The sequence below is a fragment of the Megascapheus bottae genome, chromosome 6, assembly GCF_031878675.1.
Source record: "Megascapheus bottae isolate mThoBot1 chromosome 6, mThoBot2.hap1, whole genome shotgun sequence".
In the NCBI taxonomy this organism is placed as follows: domain Eukaryota; kingdom Metazoa; phylum Chordata; class Mammalia; order Rodentia; family Geomyidae; genus Megascapheus; species Megascapheus bottae.
In genome coordinates, this window is record NC_143514.1 from 14,434,767 (window position 1) to 14,450,938 (window position 16,172).

At 34.0% G+C, this 16,172-nt stretch overlaps 1 protein-coding gene across 2 annotated transcripts in view; it reads right to left on the reverse strand.

Annotated features, from left to right (window-relative positions):
• Positions 1-1,139: 1,139 nt before the first annotated feature.
• Positions 1,140-16,172, reverse strand: part of Col11a1 (collagen type XI alpha 1 chain) — a 179,037-nt gene continuing 164,004 nt past the window's right edge. For both annotated transcript variants that reach the window (XM_090333682.1, XM_090333683.1), the window contains 10 exons: positions 14,433-14,486; positions 12,146-12,253; positions 11,192-11,245; positions 11,055-11,090; positions 10,905-10,958; positions 9,534-9,783; positions 6,520-6,632; positions 4,844-4,912; positions 3,337-3,570; positions 1,140-2,195 (listed from right to left, as the gene is read on the reverse strand). In XM_090333682.1, coding sequence (XP_090189808.1) covers positions 2,049-2,195; positions 3,337-3,570; positions 4,844-4,912; positions 6,520-6,632; positions 9,534-9,783; positions 10,905-10,958; positions 11,055-11,090; positions 11,192-11,245; positions 12,146-12,253; positions 14,433-14,486 — 1,119 coding nt within the window. In that variant the 3' untranslated portion in view covers positions 1,140-2,048. The remainder of the gene's footprint in view (positions 2,196-3,336; positions 3,571-4,843; positions 4,913-6,519; positions 6,633-9,533; positions 9,784-10,904; positions 10,959-11,054; positions 11,091-11,191; positions 11,246-12,145; positions 12,254-14,432; positions 14,487-16,172) is intronic.

Consider the following 16,172-nt stretch of genomic DNA (forward strand, 5'->3'; position numbering starts at 1 on the left):
TTTATATATGTTTATTTGTTTACTTGAAATAGGAAAAGGAAAGGGGGAAAACAATATGATTGGGAGGGGTAGGGTAGGGAAATGGGGACAAAAACATGAGAAGGGGTATCAACATGTGAAAGGTAATGCATCTACTAACTGATGAATGTAACTGTAACAGCTCTATATATTATCTATACAATAAAAAAATTCCAGGAAAAGAAAAAAACACACGGTATATTATGTAAAATATTTGGGACTGCTAAAATTAAGAACCCATGTTTGAAACAAAATTTTTACTTCCAAAATTCTTGTTTTTAATCTGAAAATCCAGTATTAATCTATAGAACAAAAGCATTAACATATAGCATTTAATACTTTACACATGTGGAGAATTTAAGCAAATGTCTGTGAAAGTTGGTATGCTTTTCCTAAATATAAAAGTATTCTAATCTGGATGGTCAAGAAAGAGAATCAACTGTCTTCCACAAAAGAGAATAAGTGGGAGGCTCTTTAAGAAAGAAAATGACCAATCCATGTAAACAAGACTTGAGTTTATTTATTTATAAGTTTCATATCTCCCTTTTTGAAAGGACATTTACAAAATTGATTTCAAAAATAAAAGAAATTTTGAATGACACATGTGCACGTTTGAATTTTAATATTATAAATATGATCGTTTGTGATAAATTATCAGTTGAAAATGCTCCAGTGGCGTCTGGCATTAATTTAACACTTCATATAAGAAATAATAAAACACTTATTTCCAACTCTTACATATATTACTTAAAATAGATACAAAGTTCAGAATGTATTATTTAAATTTTTCTACTATTTCAGACTACCTGAAAGAACATATTTTAGTGGAATAAAATGTTCAGTTTTCTTGAATAATATGAATTGTAAAACAGTTCACCCATATGTATTTAGCTATTTAAATTGGTCAAATAATATATGCAATTATTTTGAAAGAAAAAAGTAGTAGTTATTGGAGAATAAAATGGTATTTAAGGCTATTGTAATATGGAAATTAAAATCAAATTTAAGAAGTTGGCTGGCTGAAAATCTGATGTTGCAGAAATTCATAGTAATTGTTTTAGTTTCCACCTTTAATATTGACCTGAAGCAATGAAGTAATGAAACACACTGAAGACAATGAAATACCATAAAGTAAAGAAAAAATATACATATGGTTCTTGTTTACTGGAGACAGCAACTTGTTCAAATTGTTTCTCTGACATAGTTATCTTTTCAAATATAAACTCACTTGTTTTGCATATATATAAGAATCCTGTGAAGTATTAAATTCTGAGAGGAAAAATTGAGATATAGCATTGAGTAAAGTATCAAAAGACAATAGTTTTGGCTGAAGTTTAAAAAAGACATTGTTAGCAACAAAAGTTGATTAGAGTGTGTTCCCAAGACTTCCAGGTTTTTGCCCTCTGAGAAATCTTTCAGTAACATTAAATAATTGAACTCTTCAACATCAATATATAAAAAGCATTTTATTTTTAATCAAAGAAAGGGAATTAGAGTCATCTGAAATTGCAACTTTTAATATATTTTTGTCTTTGTTTTACAATATTAATCGCCATCACAGTTCCGTCACTGTCATAAAAAGTAAGAGTTGGATAGAATCAGAGACACGTTCAAGGTTTGGAAATGGACACAGAAAACAGTGTAGAACTGTACATAAAATAATTACAATTTATTAATACATATTTTAGCATATCCTCGATGGACAGGAATGAGCACCATGATTTTAAAGAATATATATATATTTTTTCTCTGTTTTCTTTTTCTACAGCACCAAAGAAATCCAAATAGGGAAAGGAAAGATGAAGGTCAAGAATCAATATTTAGCCTTGTCTCCATGCCCGGCACTTTAGCTCTTATCTTTCTGATTATCAAAGCTTTCTTGGGGCGATCAGTATTTCCTAAAATGGTACATGTATGCATACCAAATTATATTCTATACCATCCTTACTCAAAGTTTGCATGTGGCATGAAATATTTTGGTGGCATCAAGGCAAATTTTCTGTTAATTTCGTGTGTTCTCTGTCTCAGTCTTAGCCAAGGAAACAAACTGGACCAACTTCAAATCCAAACTTCTGATTCTGATCACCAAAGTCATTGATCATGACATCAATGACAGGTACTTGATCAATTTTTGGTGTGTTGATTTCAATCACAGTCTTCTCATAGCCTTTTCTGGACTGTAAAATCAAGCAGAAAGTTATAGTTACACCACTATGTAATTTTGTTGAGACATTATTTCCTTCTTAATCATCTGAGTGGAGGTAAGAAGATGGGAGAGAAGAAAATAAAACATTAGAGATACCAGTTACTATATAGTCACTCTTCTTATTAGGACAGGTGACTGGAATCCATTGTTGATCATAACATTTAGTATTTCATTTAATATGCAACTAGGATACTCCAAGCTATTTCACAGATGAAATGAGTCCTATTGAATTGATCCATATAATTTATTATTAAAATTGATTTTGGTATTGATCCCATCACACAAATAATTCAAACAAATTATTATAAATATATTTTAATCATACATATATAACAATATATATATGGTTTAACGATATAATATGCAAATTATGTATATTACATATACATATAAGTAATATATATGAATTATACATATACGATTATATATATGTACACATAGATATTTAAATTATCTTAAGAAGGAAAATTGAAACACGATACAGGAGTTTAAAAGCCTAAATATTTCTATTGCTGTATATTGATTTTTACAACCATATAGCTATACACATTTTTTAGGAAATTTTTCCAAAATTTTTGAACTATTAATGTACTTTGTTTCTGTTTCTCTGTTTTAATTGTACTCCACTCATTTTCTTAAAATCAAGGACTCACTTAATTGCATGTCATTTCCCTTCCATCACTACTACAGAGCTTAAGCAATTAGCTATCCTCACACAATGTTCTGTAGAAGAGAAAAAAAAAATGTGAGTAGCTTACAACCTGATATAATAAAGTGAAAATTAATAAGCTTTATCTGTATACATAATAGAGTGATTATCTGTTTTTCTTCTGATTTTGAACTTATGGATTAAAGGGCCATATACTACATAATATTAAATTTCACCTTCTCCTATGGCTTAAAAATACATCACTAGCTATTTGAGAGTGTCTGCATACGCACAACTGAGTGAATTCACTGCATCTTCATATGTCTGTGATAAGCATTGCATCTTAATAAGGACTGACATCACTTCCACGGGAGAAGCCTGTATTCCTAAGGACCTGGATGACTCCCATGGCTTCCACTTGCTTCCTAGCGCTGTGAACAAAGGCAGAAAAGGTCAAACTCACCGCACAGCCGTCATACAGAGCCTTGATGTAAGGGCTGTTATCGTAGGACATCTCCTCATCGTTGGATCCCAGGAACCGAAGCGCCTTGTCGTAGCTTCCTGAGGACACATCATACCAGGCGGCTGACTGATGACAGTTGTAGGTGAAGTTCTGCCGTGCAGAGGCCGTGAGGAGTTTCAGGAATGTCATTTGTACCATATTAATAGAATTGCCTTCAACATCTAAATATGAAAGCTGGGAATAAAAGAAACAATCATAAAAAGCACATACAGACACTCCCTTGATGGCACAAAGAATAAATCACTGCTGTCAATGAAGTGGGATTGGCAGAAGCATTCAGATAAGCTGCAGACTAGCTTAACCTGATGAAAAATATGTGCATCCATGGAGAAAAGACCCAGAGACAGGATTTTAGGATTCAAACATGGATCCAAATTGATTTCATCTGCATGTTCTGGCTTCCTCCTCCAAAGCACTGGAATCCTATATAATTTAATTCTCCAGAATGTGTAAATGTATGTGCATGTGTGTGTAGTAATCATTCAGTGCACATACTAGTAGATTTATAGGCACATTGTACCTACAAATGAGGGAAACCATACAGCCTATGATTTCTTGGCTGTGGCTTACTTCACTTTTGATATAAAGTTAATGTTGGCATAAAATTGGAAAAGAACTTTAGAAACTTATTAAGGTGAATTTAGTAATTGTATAGCACTACTTAAGTAAATCTTGGCTATGATACAATTACAAACATAGGGTCAATTGGTTCACTACATATCCAAGATGACAATGAGAAACACACACACACACACACACACACACACACACACACGCACACACTCTCTAAAATTCTTCATGGAAATGAAGAAAAAAGAATAAATTTGGTCTCAAGGAAACCGCAGACACACTAAATGGATAGGATAACACACACATCTGATACTTTAAACAAAATACATTTGATGATATTTACTCAGCTAGCTAATGGATTGTATTTTTTTCTTTTTGTTGATCAGGGGCTTGAACTCTGGGCTTGGGTCCTGTCCTGAGCTCTTCAGTTCAAGGCTACCACCCTACCTCAGGAGCCATAGCACTCTGTCCAGTTTTCTAGTGGTTAATTGGAGATAAAACGCCCACGGTCTTTAATGCCCAGGCTGGCTTTTACCTGCCATCCTCAGATCTCAGTCTTCTGGGTAGCTAGGATTTCAGGTGTGTGCTACAGTGCCAGGCTTGGCTGGATTGTAATCTTTTCTTTTTTTGACTGCTAGGCTAATTGAATTGTAATCTTTATGAGAGATTTCATAAATTTAATGTCATTCCTTGTATTTTAATACTAAAATACTATAGTTTTCAGTTAGCATGGCCATCTAAGAAATGATACTAGATGAATAAATTAAAAATCACATGGAGCTTGTTCAGTATAATCTATACTTCCACAATCTGAGCTGTGGATATGCAACTAGGTGGGAGTTAAGATAAACCATTTCACATTGAGGTTATAACATACCAGTTTTCCTCTTTTAAATTCACTAAACCAACTTCCTGGTTTCTCCTTTGGCCATGAGGAAATTCTTACCTGTTGAAAAGAAGCAAGAAAATTACTAACTAAATTAAGGTTATAGCCAGTATTACTCACATATAGATCAGTAAAACTGAGGAAGATTAATTAGCAAATCAGCCTTTGAGGCTTGTTGAAGATAGTCTGTTCTGTTTTATGCAAAATGGGACAATGAGCAAAATTTTAAATAGATGCTATGAGTTTCCTGCAATGTAGATTAAGTCATTTCCTTTTTGGTATCTTTTCTAAATTAAAAATGAAGAAAGAGAAACAACATGGGGGGGGGAAACACATGAAAAAGTTTGAGGACAAATGTAGAAACCTCAAAATCTGACTCAGAATCAATCAGCAAAGCAAGTAACATCAGCTTTCTGCTTTCTGCAGCAAGAAGAAGAAATCTGAAAATATTTAACTGGTAATGGAGTGATGATCCAGAAAGGAAGACCAAAAATTCCTTACCAGAAAGAACAACTGTAATCTTCCTCTGATCTTACTTAATTATTCTTTTTGTACAAATTACCAAACTAAAGTTTATGAGAATTCTCATTAGAGAATTTGAATAAGTAGTCCAAGACAGGCATTTCTGCTTTCTTTTGGGCTAGAAGACTTTTTTTTGTTGTTTTTTTTGCTTTCCCACATGTCACATGAGGTTGGAACATTAAGATTGTGGGTCTTTTTCTACCCATACTTCATTCACAAACTTAGCTTTTCTTCTGGAAAAGATTAGCCACATAAAGCCCCTGCTTTTCCTTAAGGACCTTCTTTGCATCAGTTTTTCTACACTATTTCATTTTTTAAGACATTCTTTTTTCCTGAACACAAAAAAGATCAAAATATCTTAACTTTAAAAAAAAGATTTGAGAAGAAATGTACCCATTACCTGACCAATGTTACTGTAACTTGACAATAAAATACAATAAAAAATATCTAAAAACTATGATCACTTCTCTTCAGAAGTAGAGAGAATACAGTCAAGAGTTCAATGTATATTCTAGAATATTAAGGAAAATTGATCATAAACTGCCTTGTTGAATGGCAACTCCTTGGTACAATGACTTAAAAATTATAAAAATTAAAAAAACCTACAATCAGGCTAGTGAAAAACCATTTTAAAAAAGAATGATTCCTATGACACTTTAGCGATATATCTTGAGTATACTGCTAGTCCTGGATGGGGGGGGGGAAGGAAATTGTTTGAATAGATCAACAACTTAAAATACATCTAAAGCTAGAGAATGTTCTTTTGATAATGAGATTCGCTCTTTATGAAGTCTTGTTCTTTGAGTGTTCTCTGCAGCTGTGGGTCTGTTATGTGGTGATTGGGAGGAATTCTGTGTATACACTACAATGTGAGATTCAGCTGTGTCATGGAAAGGCACAGCATTTCAGAGAGCAAGCAGGTGCCTGCAGAATACATCTGGCTGAAAATAAAAGAAAGAAGTATTTGTTAACTCTGGGTATCACTTTGGTACTGTATTCATGTTTATGCAAATGAAATGTTTTAATTACCCTGTAAAAAAGCAGATAAATGAAACTATGACAGTGTAATTTTCCTGTTTAGTTCAATATTGCAAAAACATGGCAGGAACTGTCAACATTCACCACCAAAACACATTGCTACTTACTCCTTCAGACTTTTTGTCCGGATAAATGCAGGTCTCACCACCAGATGTGAAATTACAGTAAACTTTGAAGGAATCTCCTGAACAACCTTGGTTTGGATCAATCCAATATTCACCTAGAAGGGAGGTGAAAACCTAAGTCATTTGAAAATTCATTGATACAAAAGCAAAGGCTTTAGATACCAGATTTGATCAGAAAGAGTAGGTAAATGAGTTTCCATACATCTTTTTGTCCTTATTATCCTTTGGGACATATGAAAATTTGCATTTGGATAGTGAATTATGTTTTTCAGCCCCCAAACATTGCAAACCCCAAATGGTCCTAGCAGTCTGAGATACTCTTTATAATTTTTGGCTGTTAATCCTTTTTTTAAGTTTTGGCTTCCAGTATCAACTTTCCTTGTAATAATTAAACACATAAAATTATGTATATATATATGTATATATGTATAATACATGCACAATATAAATATGTGCCCATATATATCTAAATATGCATATATTTATATTGTATTTATTATTAGGTAATGTCAACATGGTAACAACAACAAAAAAACACTCCTTTTGTAAGGACTAGAGTATTAGTAAACAACTTAGAATTCTCAAGAAAGCCATACATGGATATCAAAATTACAGTCATTTAATCAATGACATATTCACACTAACTCTGCCATATTTTACATGTGTTTTGCAGAATATTAAAGTTGAATCATATGAACAATAATTTTGTCTCTGTTTTCTTTTTCTCACTTGGTAGTATCCTTAAATATCTTTTCAAATAATATATTAGAGTTTAATCCTACAACTGAAGAGGCAGATGATGAAGAATGAGGAGGACAGGCTACGGAAGCTCCATAGTGACATCTTGCTACATATGTGCACACACTCATGCATATTTACACATAAATAATAAAGACCATTGGAAAGTATCTTTGTTCAGTTAAGTGGTTTAGTATCATATATTTAGTTTTTCTCTATATAATCATCTCTATTAGCAGATGATCATCTCTTATCAAGTTTATCAGCTTCTTAACTAGTTGCTATTTCATTACTTTTTCTCAAAATCACTTCAAATTAGTCTCATTTTCAGCCATACTGATCATTCAACTCCACAAAATCTTCAAGGACTTCCTTTCTTCAAAACAATGCAACTATTCTATACATCCTGCCTGGAGTAACCTTTGGAATCTTACCATGCCTGTCTCTTTAAGGTTTCAGATTAAACAAAATGTCTTCAAGTACTAATATTCTATTGATCTAAGTGGAATCTTCACTTGTTTATATTAATTTTATTTGCATAATAATTCTCATAATATTTATGACTATTATTTGTGTTTATTTCCCTTCTCTATTCTGTTAGATAAGGGCATTATTCTTTCTATTCATTTATGAATCCCTGCATGAAGAACAGTGCCTATAAGTATGCAAATAAATATGTGAGTAATTAAATATTTAATCTTATTAAATCAGAACATAGGAGGATAAATGAATCTGATTATTATACAGAAGGTACTAGGGAAGATATTATACAGTAAGTTAACCATTACTAAAGTTATGATAGTCCTCTTACCTATTTGTAAAATAATGCCTTTATAATACCATCTTTTATACTCAGTTTTCAGTTGCATATGATTATCTTATTCATTGAGCTCTGACAGATAAGAGAGATCATACCACATAGTTATATATTTTGTATTCACATGTACATGCCATATGAACCCAATAGGGATTTGTGGATCTGTAAGTATTTCTGTTGGGGGAATAGAAACAGAAATTTTCTACTACAGACTCAAACTAAATCATCAAAACCTTTGATCATATAATTTCTGTTAAAAATAATAAGAACCTCAGCCTGATGCTGGTGGCTCTTGCCTATAATCCTAGCTACTCAAGGAAACAGATCTGAGGATTGCACTTTGAAGCCAGCCTGGAGAAGAAAGTCTTATCCCCAATAAACCACCAGAAAGCTGGAGTTGAGCTGTGGCTCAAGTGGTTTAGCTCAAGCTTTAAGCAGAAAAACTCAGGGAGAGAACCCAGGAACTGAGTTCAAGCCTCAGTACACACACACACACACACACACACACGACTCAACTCTGTAACAATTTATTTTAGTTTTAAGAGGCAGCACACTAGCTTGTGATGTTTCCCTTTTATGATGCTCCTTGTATGAGCTTACATTGGACTTTTGTATCTGCAATGAGTTCTTTAAATCATAGTGATAGTTGGTAGTGCAAAACAGTATTTTTTTAGGATCAAAGGGAAGACAAAAGAGATTTTAGATTGGCTAGATATCTGTTGCTAGGAAGTTTTATAAGTGTATGACAATTATTTTAGTGTAACTAAAACTTTTTTCTCCTCAAAAAATAAAACAGTGGGCATAACAAATTGTGCCCGTGTAAGCTGATCATAGTTGTTTTGGTTATTTATGCCTCAATAAGATAATTTTTTAATCTGAAGCTATCCTGATTCTTAAATGTCCTATTCACTAAATATTATTAAACTAATAGATTAAATATTTATCTGCTTTGCTTGTATCAAATTTATACTGTTCATGTCTATGCAAAGTTATAATCATCAATGTTAATGCATAATAGATCAATAATAATACATCAAGGTTAATTAAGAGTACCATTGTATTTTGATTTAATATAATAATCATTGATATAGTTTATGTTAGTAATAATTGTACAGTAATATGGAAACATATGTGCATATAAAAGTCTTTTTCTGTGAGCTATTTTTAAGGCAAAATGTATCTATTTAGCTATAATCATCCAAAATAATCCTGTCACAATTTAACTAAACCTAATATAACAGACAAGAATTTTTTTAAAACTGATCATGAACTATGCAGTGCAAATAACTTTTTTCAGTGTATAAGGCTAGAAATAATTGTTTGCTTTAGTTTTATGGAGAGCCTATATTAGCTACCCCAACCAGAATTAATGAGTTGACCAGTTCATGAGTTGAGGAACCTGGCGACAGTACATTTGCTTTGCCATGTATTATTCACATACCATCTGGGAAGTCAGGATGGCTGAGTTGCAAGTCTTTGCAAGTTCGAGCTGGATTGCTCTGAGTACCCATAGGGAACTTCATGTGTTCAATGTCTTGTTTCAGAGCATTGAGGGAACCGAATATTTCCTCCATTCCATCAGAGTAATCAAGAATGTTATCCACTGCATCTGCCTGCACACTCTCGGCATGTCTTCTTGTCTTTTTGGGTGACAGGATTGGTAAGGGCTGAATGACTTCTCCAGGAGGACCCTGTAGACAATATAATGTGAGTGGCACAGTTCTATAAAGTAAAATACTCTTCACATTTACAAACCATGTGGTTTGAAGAAGAAGAAATTACTTAACTTTTCAGTAGCTACAAAATATATGACATAGAGAAAGTTTGTAAGCAAACATATATATATATACATATAGTTCAGTATCTTAGTATATGTAAAGCTCTTTGTTAGTTCTTTTCTAACTAGTAACTTCTAGTATTTTATCTGCATCATATCATATAATACCGATTTGTGCTGAGATGTTACATACGCTACTCTTAGACACTGATCTGTACTAATTTATACTACCTTGCTCTACCACTGTAGATTTATTGTCTCTGGGGATTAGAATAACATAATAAAGTTCTATGCTTCCCAGAAAGCTATTACATTTCTTAGTAATATATTGTGAAATGTATCTAATAAATATATATTTGCATGTATTTAAAATCCACATGTATATCTAATGTATACAATCTAAAAGCTTATTTTTTTTAAACTTCCGTACATTAGCAATTTTCATAGCCTACTGGCAGAATTCTTGCCTAGCATGAATGAAGCAATGGGTTTGATTCATCCATACCACATATGCAGAAAAAGCTGGAAGTAGTTCTGTGGCTCCAGTAGCAAAACACTAGCCTTGAGCAAAAATATCGTGTCCAAGGACAGGGCCCAGGCCCTGACCCCTCCTCCCCCAAATATCTACCATTACCTACTATTAAATAGGGTATGAACCTAGGAAAATGTCAGTATTAATAAAAGGGAGCTATTATTATTGATTTTTGTTACTGTCATTATATGACTTAGACACCTCACATCTAAACTCTTTGTGGCATGCAACCTACTGGTTTCATTAAAATGTGACCAAATGTATATGATTTTCTTTGAACAGTAATAACAATCTAATTATAACATATTTCAAAATTTCAAGCACAAAATCAATTCAGAGGTAAGTCTTGGCCAGTTGACTGCATCACTTAATTGCCACTGTTGTGTTGCTATTAAATCAGCACCTTGGACTGACAGTGCTTTTTCATTCATCTTATGAATTCAGAGAAATAAGTTCCCATCTCCAGATACAAGTTATCAGAACATTCTTGGTGACATACTTACTGGAGGCCCAGGTGGCCCTGGAATACCACTGTCACCCTTCTGGCCTGCAGGACCCTGTTAAAAAGAGAACAGGACAGACTATAAATAGGGAACAAAACAATTTAACAGGATTCATGGAAAAAACAAAATGTCAGAGAAAACAGTACTTACGGAAGAGCCTTTGTTACCCTTGGGGCCTTGAGGACCCTAAGAAGAAGGAAGCCAGAAACACAGATAAAAGTCTATAGTATCTATGCCTGTGGTATATTTGTAAGTTGACCTGTGGGACTGATTTGCTGTGCACTTACTGGTAATCCTGGAGGGCCAGGTGGTCCTATGGGGCCAGCAGGGCCTGGAATCCCCTAGTGAAAGAAAAAAATCCAATTCAGTAAGCTTTTCTGCTTATTTCATTTCTATGCCTTTCATATACACTGCCCGTAATAAAACTTGATAATGCGAACAAACCTGAATAAGAACAGTCTAAAAATTCCCTATTATGAATCTGAGAAATATCTTTTGCAATGTAAACTCATTTGCCATGAGCTGAAACTGTGCTATTAGGTGTTAGACTATGTAATTCTAACATATAAGATTATTTGTCTGTCTGTCTGTCTGTCTATATCTTCAACACTTAATGTAAAATCTGAATATGAATTATGAGGAATCAAGAGGTGAATAAGCAACAAGTGAATTCTTAACTTAGATAACATTTTCAACTAGGTAAAGCAAGAACAATTCTGTCCCATTTTCTACTTATTTTTAACCTACTTTTATTATCTTTAAGTAGTTCTACAAAGGAGTTGCCAAGCCACACAGCTGATTATGAATATAATGCTTCTTGATCACCATCACACTTTTGTTCTTGTCCCCCTGCCCTCCAAACTGCACCCCTCCACTCAAGATTATTTTTTTATTTTATTTTTCTTGTCGGTCCTGGGGCTTGAACTCAGGGCCTGAGCACTGCCCTTGGACTTTTTCACGGTGAGAGCAATACCACTAAAGCCACAGAACCATTTCCAGCTTTTTCTATGTATGTGGTACCAAGAAATCAAACCTGGGTCGTCATGCATGCTAGGCAAGCACTCTACCACTAGGCCAAACTCCCAGCCATTCAAGATTATTTTTAAAACATCATTAACAACGGCCCATTAAATTACATATGATCTAAATGACTGTACTAGTCATGTGGAATGGATCTGTGCCAATATGTGAGCCCAAATCTGTATTATGTGCAAGAAGGAAGAAATTGTGCTTTTACTCACCCCATCTCCCTTGGCTCCTGGAGATCCTTGAGTTCCAGGGAGTCCTCTGTCACCCTTTTCCCCTTGTTCCCCTGGAGGACCAATCAGGCCAATTAAACCAGGATGTCCCTGAGAAAGAGAGAGAGAGACAGAGACAGAGACAGAGACAGAAAGAGACAGAGACAAAGAGAGAGACAGAGAGACAGACAGAGAGACAGAGAGAGACAGAGACAGGGAGAGAGATAAAGAGACAGACAGAGACAGAGAGAGAGATAGAGAGAGAGAATCATTAATACTTAGTCATATATTGAACGTTAAATTCATGAAACGAAAATTAGAAAGACAACATTAAATAAACCTATGAGTGGAATTTAAGAAGCTCCTGAGGTGGACCATTCAATATTACTATGACAACTGTATTAAGGGTTGAGAATATTTCTAAACATAATGATTTCTACCAATACTATCTATAACACAAGCAACGGTAGCTCATGCCTGCAGTCCTAGCTACTCTGTAGGCTGAAATCCAGAGGACTGTCCTCTGAAACCAACTTGGATAGAAAAGTACAACAGCTTCCATTTCAAAACCAACCAGCAAAAAGTTGGGCTAGAACTGACACCGGAGTTGTGGGGCTAACCAATCAAGCACTAGGCCCTAAATTCTAACATGCATAAAATTATCATCATTGGCCGGGAGTTTGGCCTAGTGGTTAAAGTGCTTGCCTAGCATGCATGAAGACCCGGGTTCGATTCCTCGGTACCACATACATAGAAAAAAGCCGGAAGTGGTGCTGAGGCTCAAGTGGTAGAGCTCTAGCCTTGAGAAAGTCCAAGGACAGTGCTCAGGCCCTGAGCTCAAGCCCAGGACTGGCAAAAAAAAAATAAAATAAAATAAAAAAATAAATAAAATTATCATCATTGTCACCATCCTCCTCTCCCTCCATCTCCTCCTCCTCCTCATTATCTTCAGTGTTGAATTTGAAATTCTTTCTACTTAAAAGATCAACAAATTGTATAAGTAATAGTGCCATAAACTATGAAAAATTCTTTCTTTTAAAAAAATCATTAATATGTATCTATGACATACAAACCGTCAACCCAATTTTAATTATGTTCTAAAATCTAAGTGCTGAGGATTGTATATAGAGGTTCCTTTCTTGAATATTTGTTTGTTAAAAATGACATTTGAAATATGATGTGGAAGTCAATGTTAATAAATTCTTTAAATAAAAAAATCAATGGATATAAAACCAATTCTATTTTTAAGGAAGTTTTAGGTTTTCTTCATATATTTTTTATTGTAATTAATAGAAGGGTTACATGATATTTGCCAGATAGAAGGTGCATTAATTCCCATACATTGATACCCTTTCCCATGTCTTGGTCCCCATTACCCTCCCCCCTTCCCCCACCCCTCATGTTGTTTTCCCCCCTTCCCTATCCAATTTCAAATAACCAAATACAAATATATCCAATATATCAGGTAACAAAGTGAGATTACCAAGGGACAGCAAAAGAGATGAGAGATAACATAGTACCTTAAGAACAACAATTATTCATTATATGGTTTATGTTTCTATATCCTAGAGATCCTTTCATTTAGCATCCTACTATATGGCCTTTTGTATCAAGGTTTTGCTCTATTGCAGATCTCTGCTAGTAGAGCCCAAGGTTTCTACTGATTATGACAAATGAGGGAAACCATTGAGCCTAAGTTCCTTTGAGTCTGGCTTTCTTAATATGATCTCTTCTAAGTCTTTCCATTTCCTAACAAATGGGGCAATATCATTCTTTCTGACAGCAGCATAGAATTCCATTGTGTACAAATACCACATCTTGTTAATCCACTCATCAACTGAGGGACATCTAGAGTTTTTAGTTTTGTAAGACATTCACAGGTTTTAAAATAACCCAAACAATATTAATGACGTGATAAATATGACTTATTTCTGTATTTGTTGCAAAAAAAAATACTCCTTGAAAGATTTTTCCAAGTCAAACTTGTTTCCAATTTTGAAGACATACAAGCAGCCATTTCATTGTTCTATTTCTTTTCTGAATAGCTATTTTAGTAGAACCATATGTTTTCACCATATGGTTCCTAAATCTTGCTATACCTTTCACTATTGCTTTGTGTCCTTTTTCTTTTCTAACTACATCAGGGAAGCTGAGAATATATAGCTTTTCTGTGATCAGAATCACAAAAGAAATTGTTTTAAATTTCCATTAGTGTGGCTCTAATCAGAAAAAAAAAGGCAAAAACTGCTGAGACTATTCTAACACTTGTTATTGCTACCTGTGTCCTTACCTTTTCTCCTTTGGAGCCAGGATCACCTTTGAGGCCAGGTAAGCCAGGAGGCCCCTATAGAATGAAAAGAAACACACACAGATAGAGTCAGCAGGGTTCTCTAAAACACATCATTAATCAAAGAGCTAGGTTAGCATTTGAAATAGAGAGTCCAAACAAGTCCATAATTCAGATTCTGGAAAATTTATCTTTTGAAAATGCATTATAGAGGCCTGACAACAGTGGCTGACATCCATAATCATAGCTATTCCAGAATCTGTGACCTAGGATCATGGTTCAAAGCCAGCCTGGACAAGAAATTCTCTTTGACTCTTATCTCCCATAAACTACCAAAAAGTCAGAAGTGGAGCTGTGTGTAAAGTGGTAGAGTGCTAGCCCCGGGCAAAAGAAACTTAGGCATCATGTTCAGGCCTTGAGTTAATGCACTAGAGCCAGCACAAAAAAATAACAAAAAATGTGATTTGATATGGGATAAATACATGTAAATAAATAAATCAGTTAAATAAATGTGAAACCAGAACTAGAACATATTCTAATGTAGATTTGCAGCTGAAAAGAAAGTATAATTTTTAAGTATACCACTTTTGGTAGAATTGGAAACTAAATTATATACTTAGATATTCCAATCTTTCTATGCTAAACCTCAGTTTCAAAGATTGTAATGTTTTTAATCAAATTTTAAACAACATCTCAAACTTCTAACAGTCATTTGATTTTATTTTTGTAAACTACAGGACAAATTTGAAATTATACTGGTTACAAATTAATAAATATACTGGTGTTCTTGTAACTAAACAGCAGCTCTATTTGCACCTCTTGGAGCAGTTTGAAATCTATGGAATCAGAAGATAACTTTGTATATCATAACTTAAATTTGAATGCTGTGTAATTCTGCAAAAGGAAGAGCTAATTTTCTTGATTCCAATATCAATTTTTGTTTCCTGTTTTTTTTCACTATAATAGAGAGACATATATACTAAGCATATTTAATACTCTAACCAACATTTTAGATGTGAATGGTATTTTCAATATTCACCATACCGATAAAGCAGATTAGCTCCTTTGGACTTAAGAGTACCAGAGTTATTTATCATGAGTATAAAAGCTGGAATTCAAGTCTAGGTCTCTGATGTGCAAAATTCGTTTCCCATATGACCTTGGACTTCTTCAGAGTGGTAAAAATGAGCAAGGATATGATAGTGATCAGAAAAGAAATATGAAATACATTACAGAAAAGTAAGGCAATTTAGCAAACTACTAAAGAAAGTCTCCCAGGAAGTGGGCTTATTTAGACTTCAAAGGAAGGAAAAGTGGCTTCTGTGAAGCTCTACTTTTGTGCCCAATATCCCCAGCCTTCAGAGTCTATTAAAATAAACAATCATGCAGCTTTGTTGATCCACAGACAAAAAGTATGCTTTAACTATTTACCTATTTTACCTAAATTACCTGTTTATTAAGTATATGCTAATAATGTCTTTCAGCACTACAACTTTACTTAGAGTTACAATACTTTTGTTTTTTGAGCTCAATGCATAGTCTTTCAAAAAGTGGCAGCTATAAACACTTAGGTAGCACTTTCTTCACCTCCCCAGAATAATGGGATGATTGTCTTTGGGCTACAGACTAGCAAACTGTTCCATAGTTCACTTGTTCCATAGGCTTTTAGAAACACCACTTTCAAACTCAGTGGTATTAGGTGCCAAATTCAGTCACATCAATATGCAAAACAAAGGATCTGAG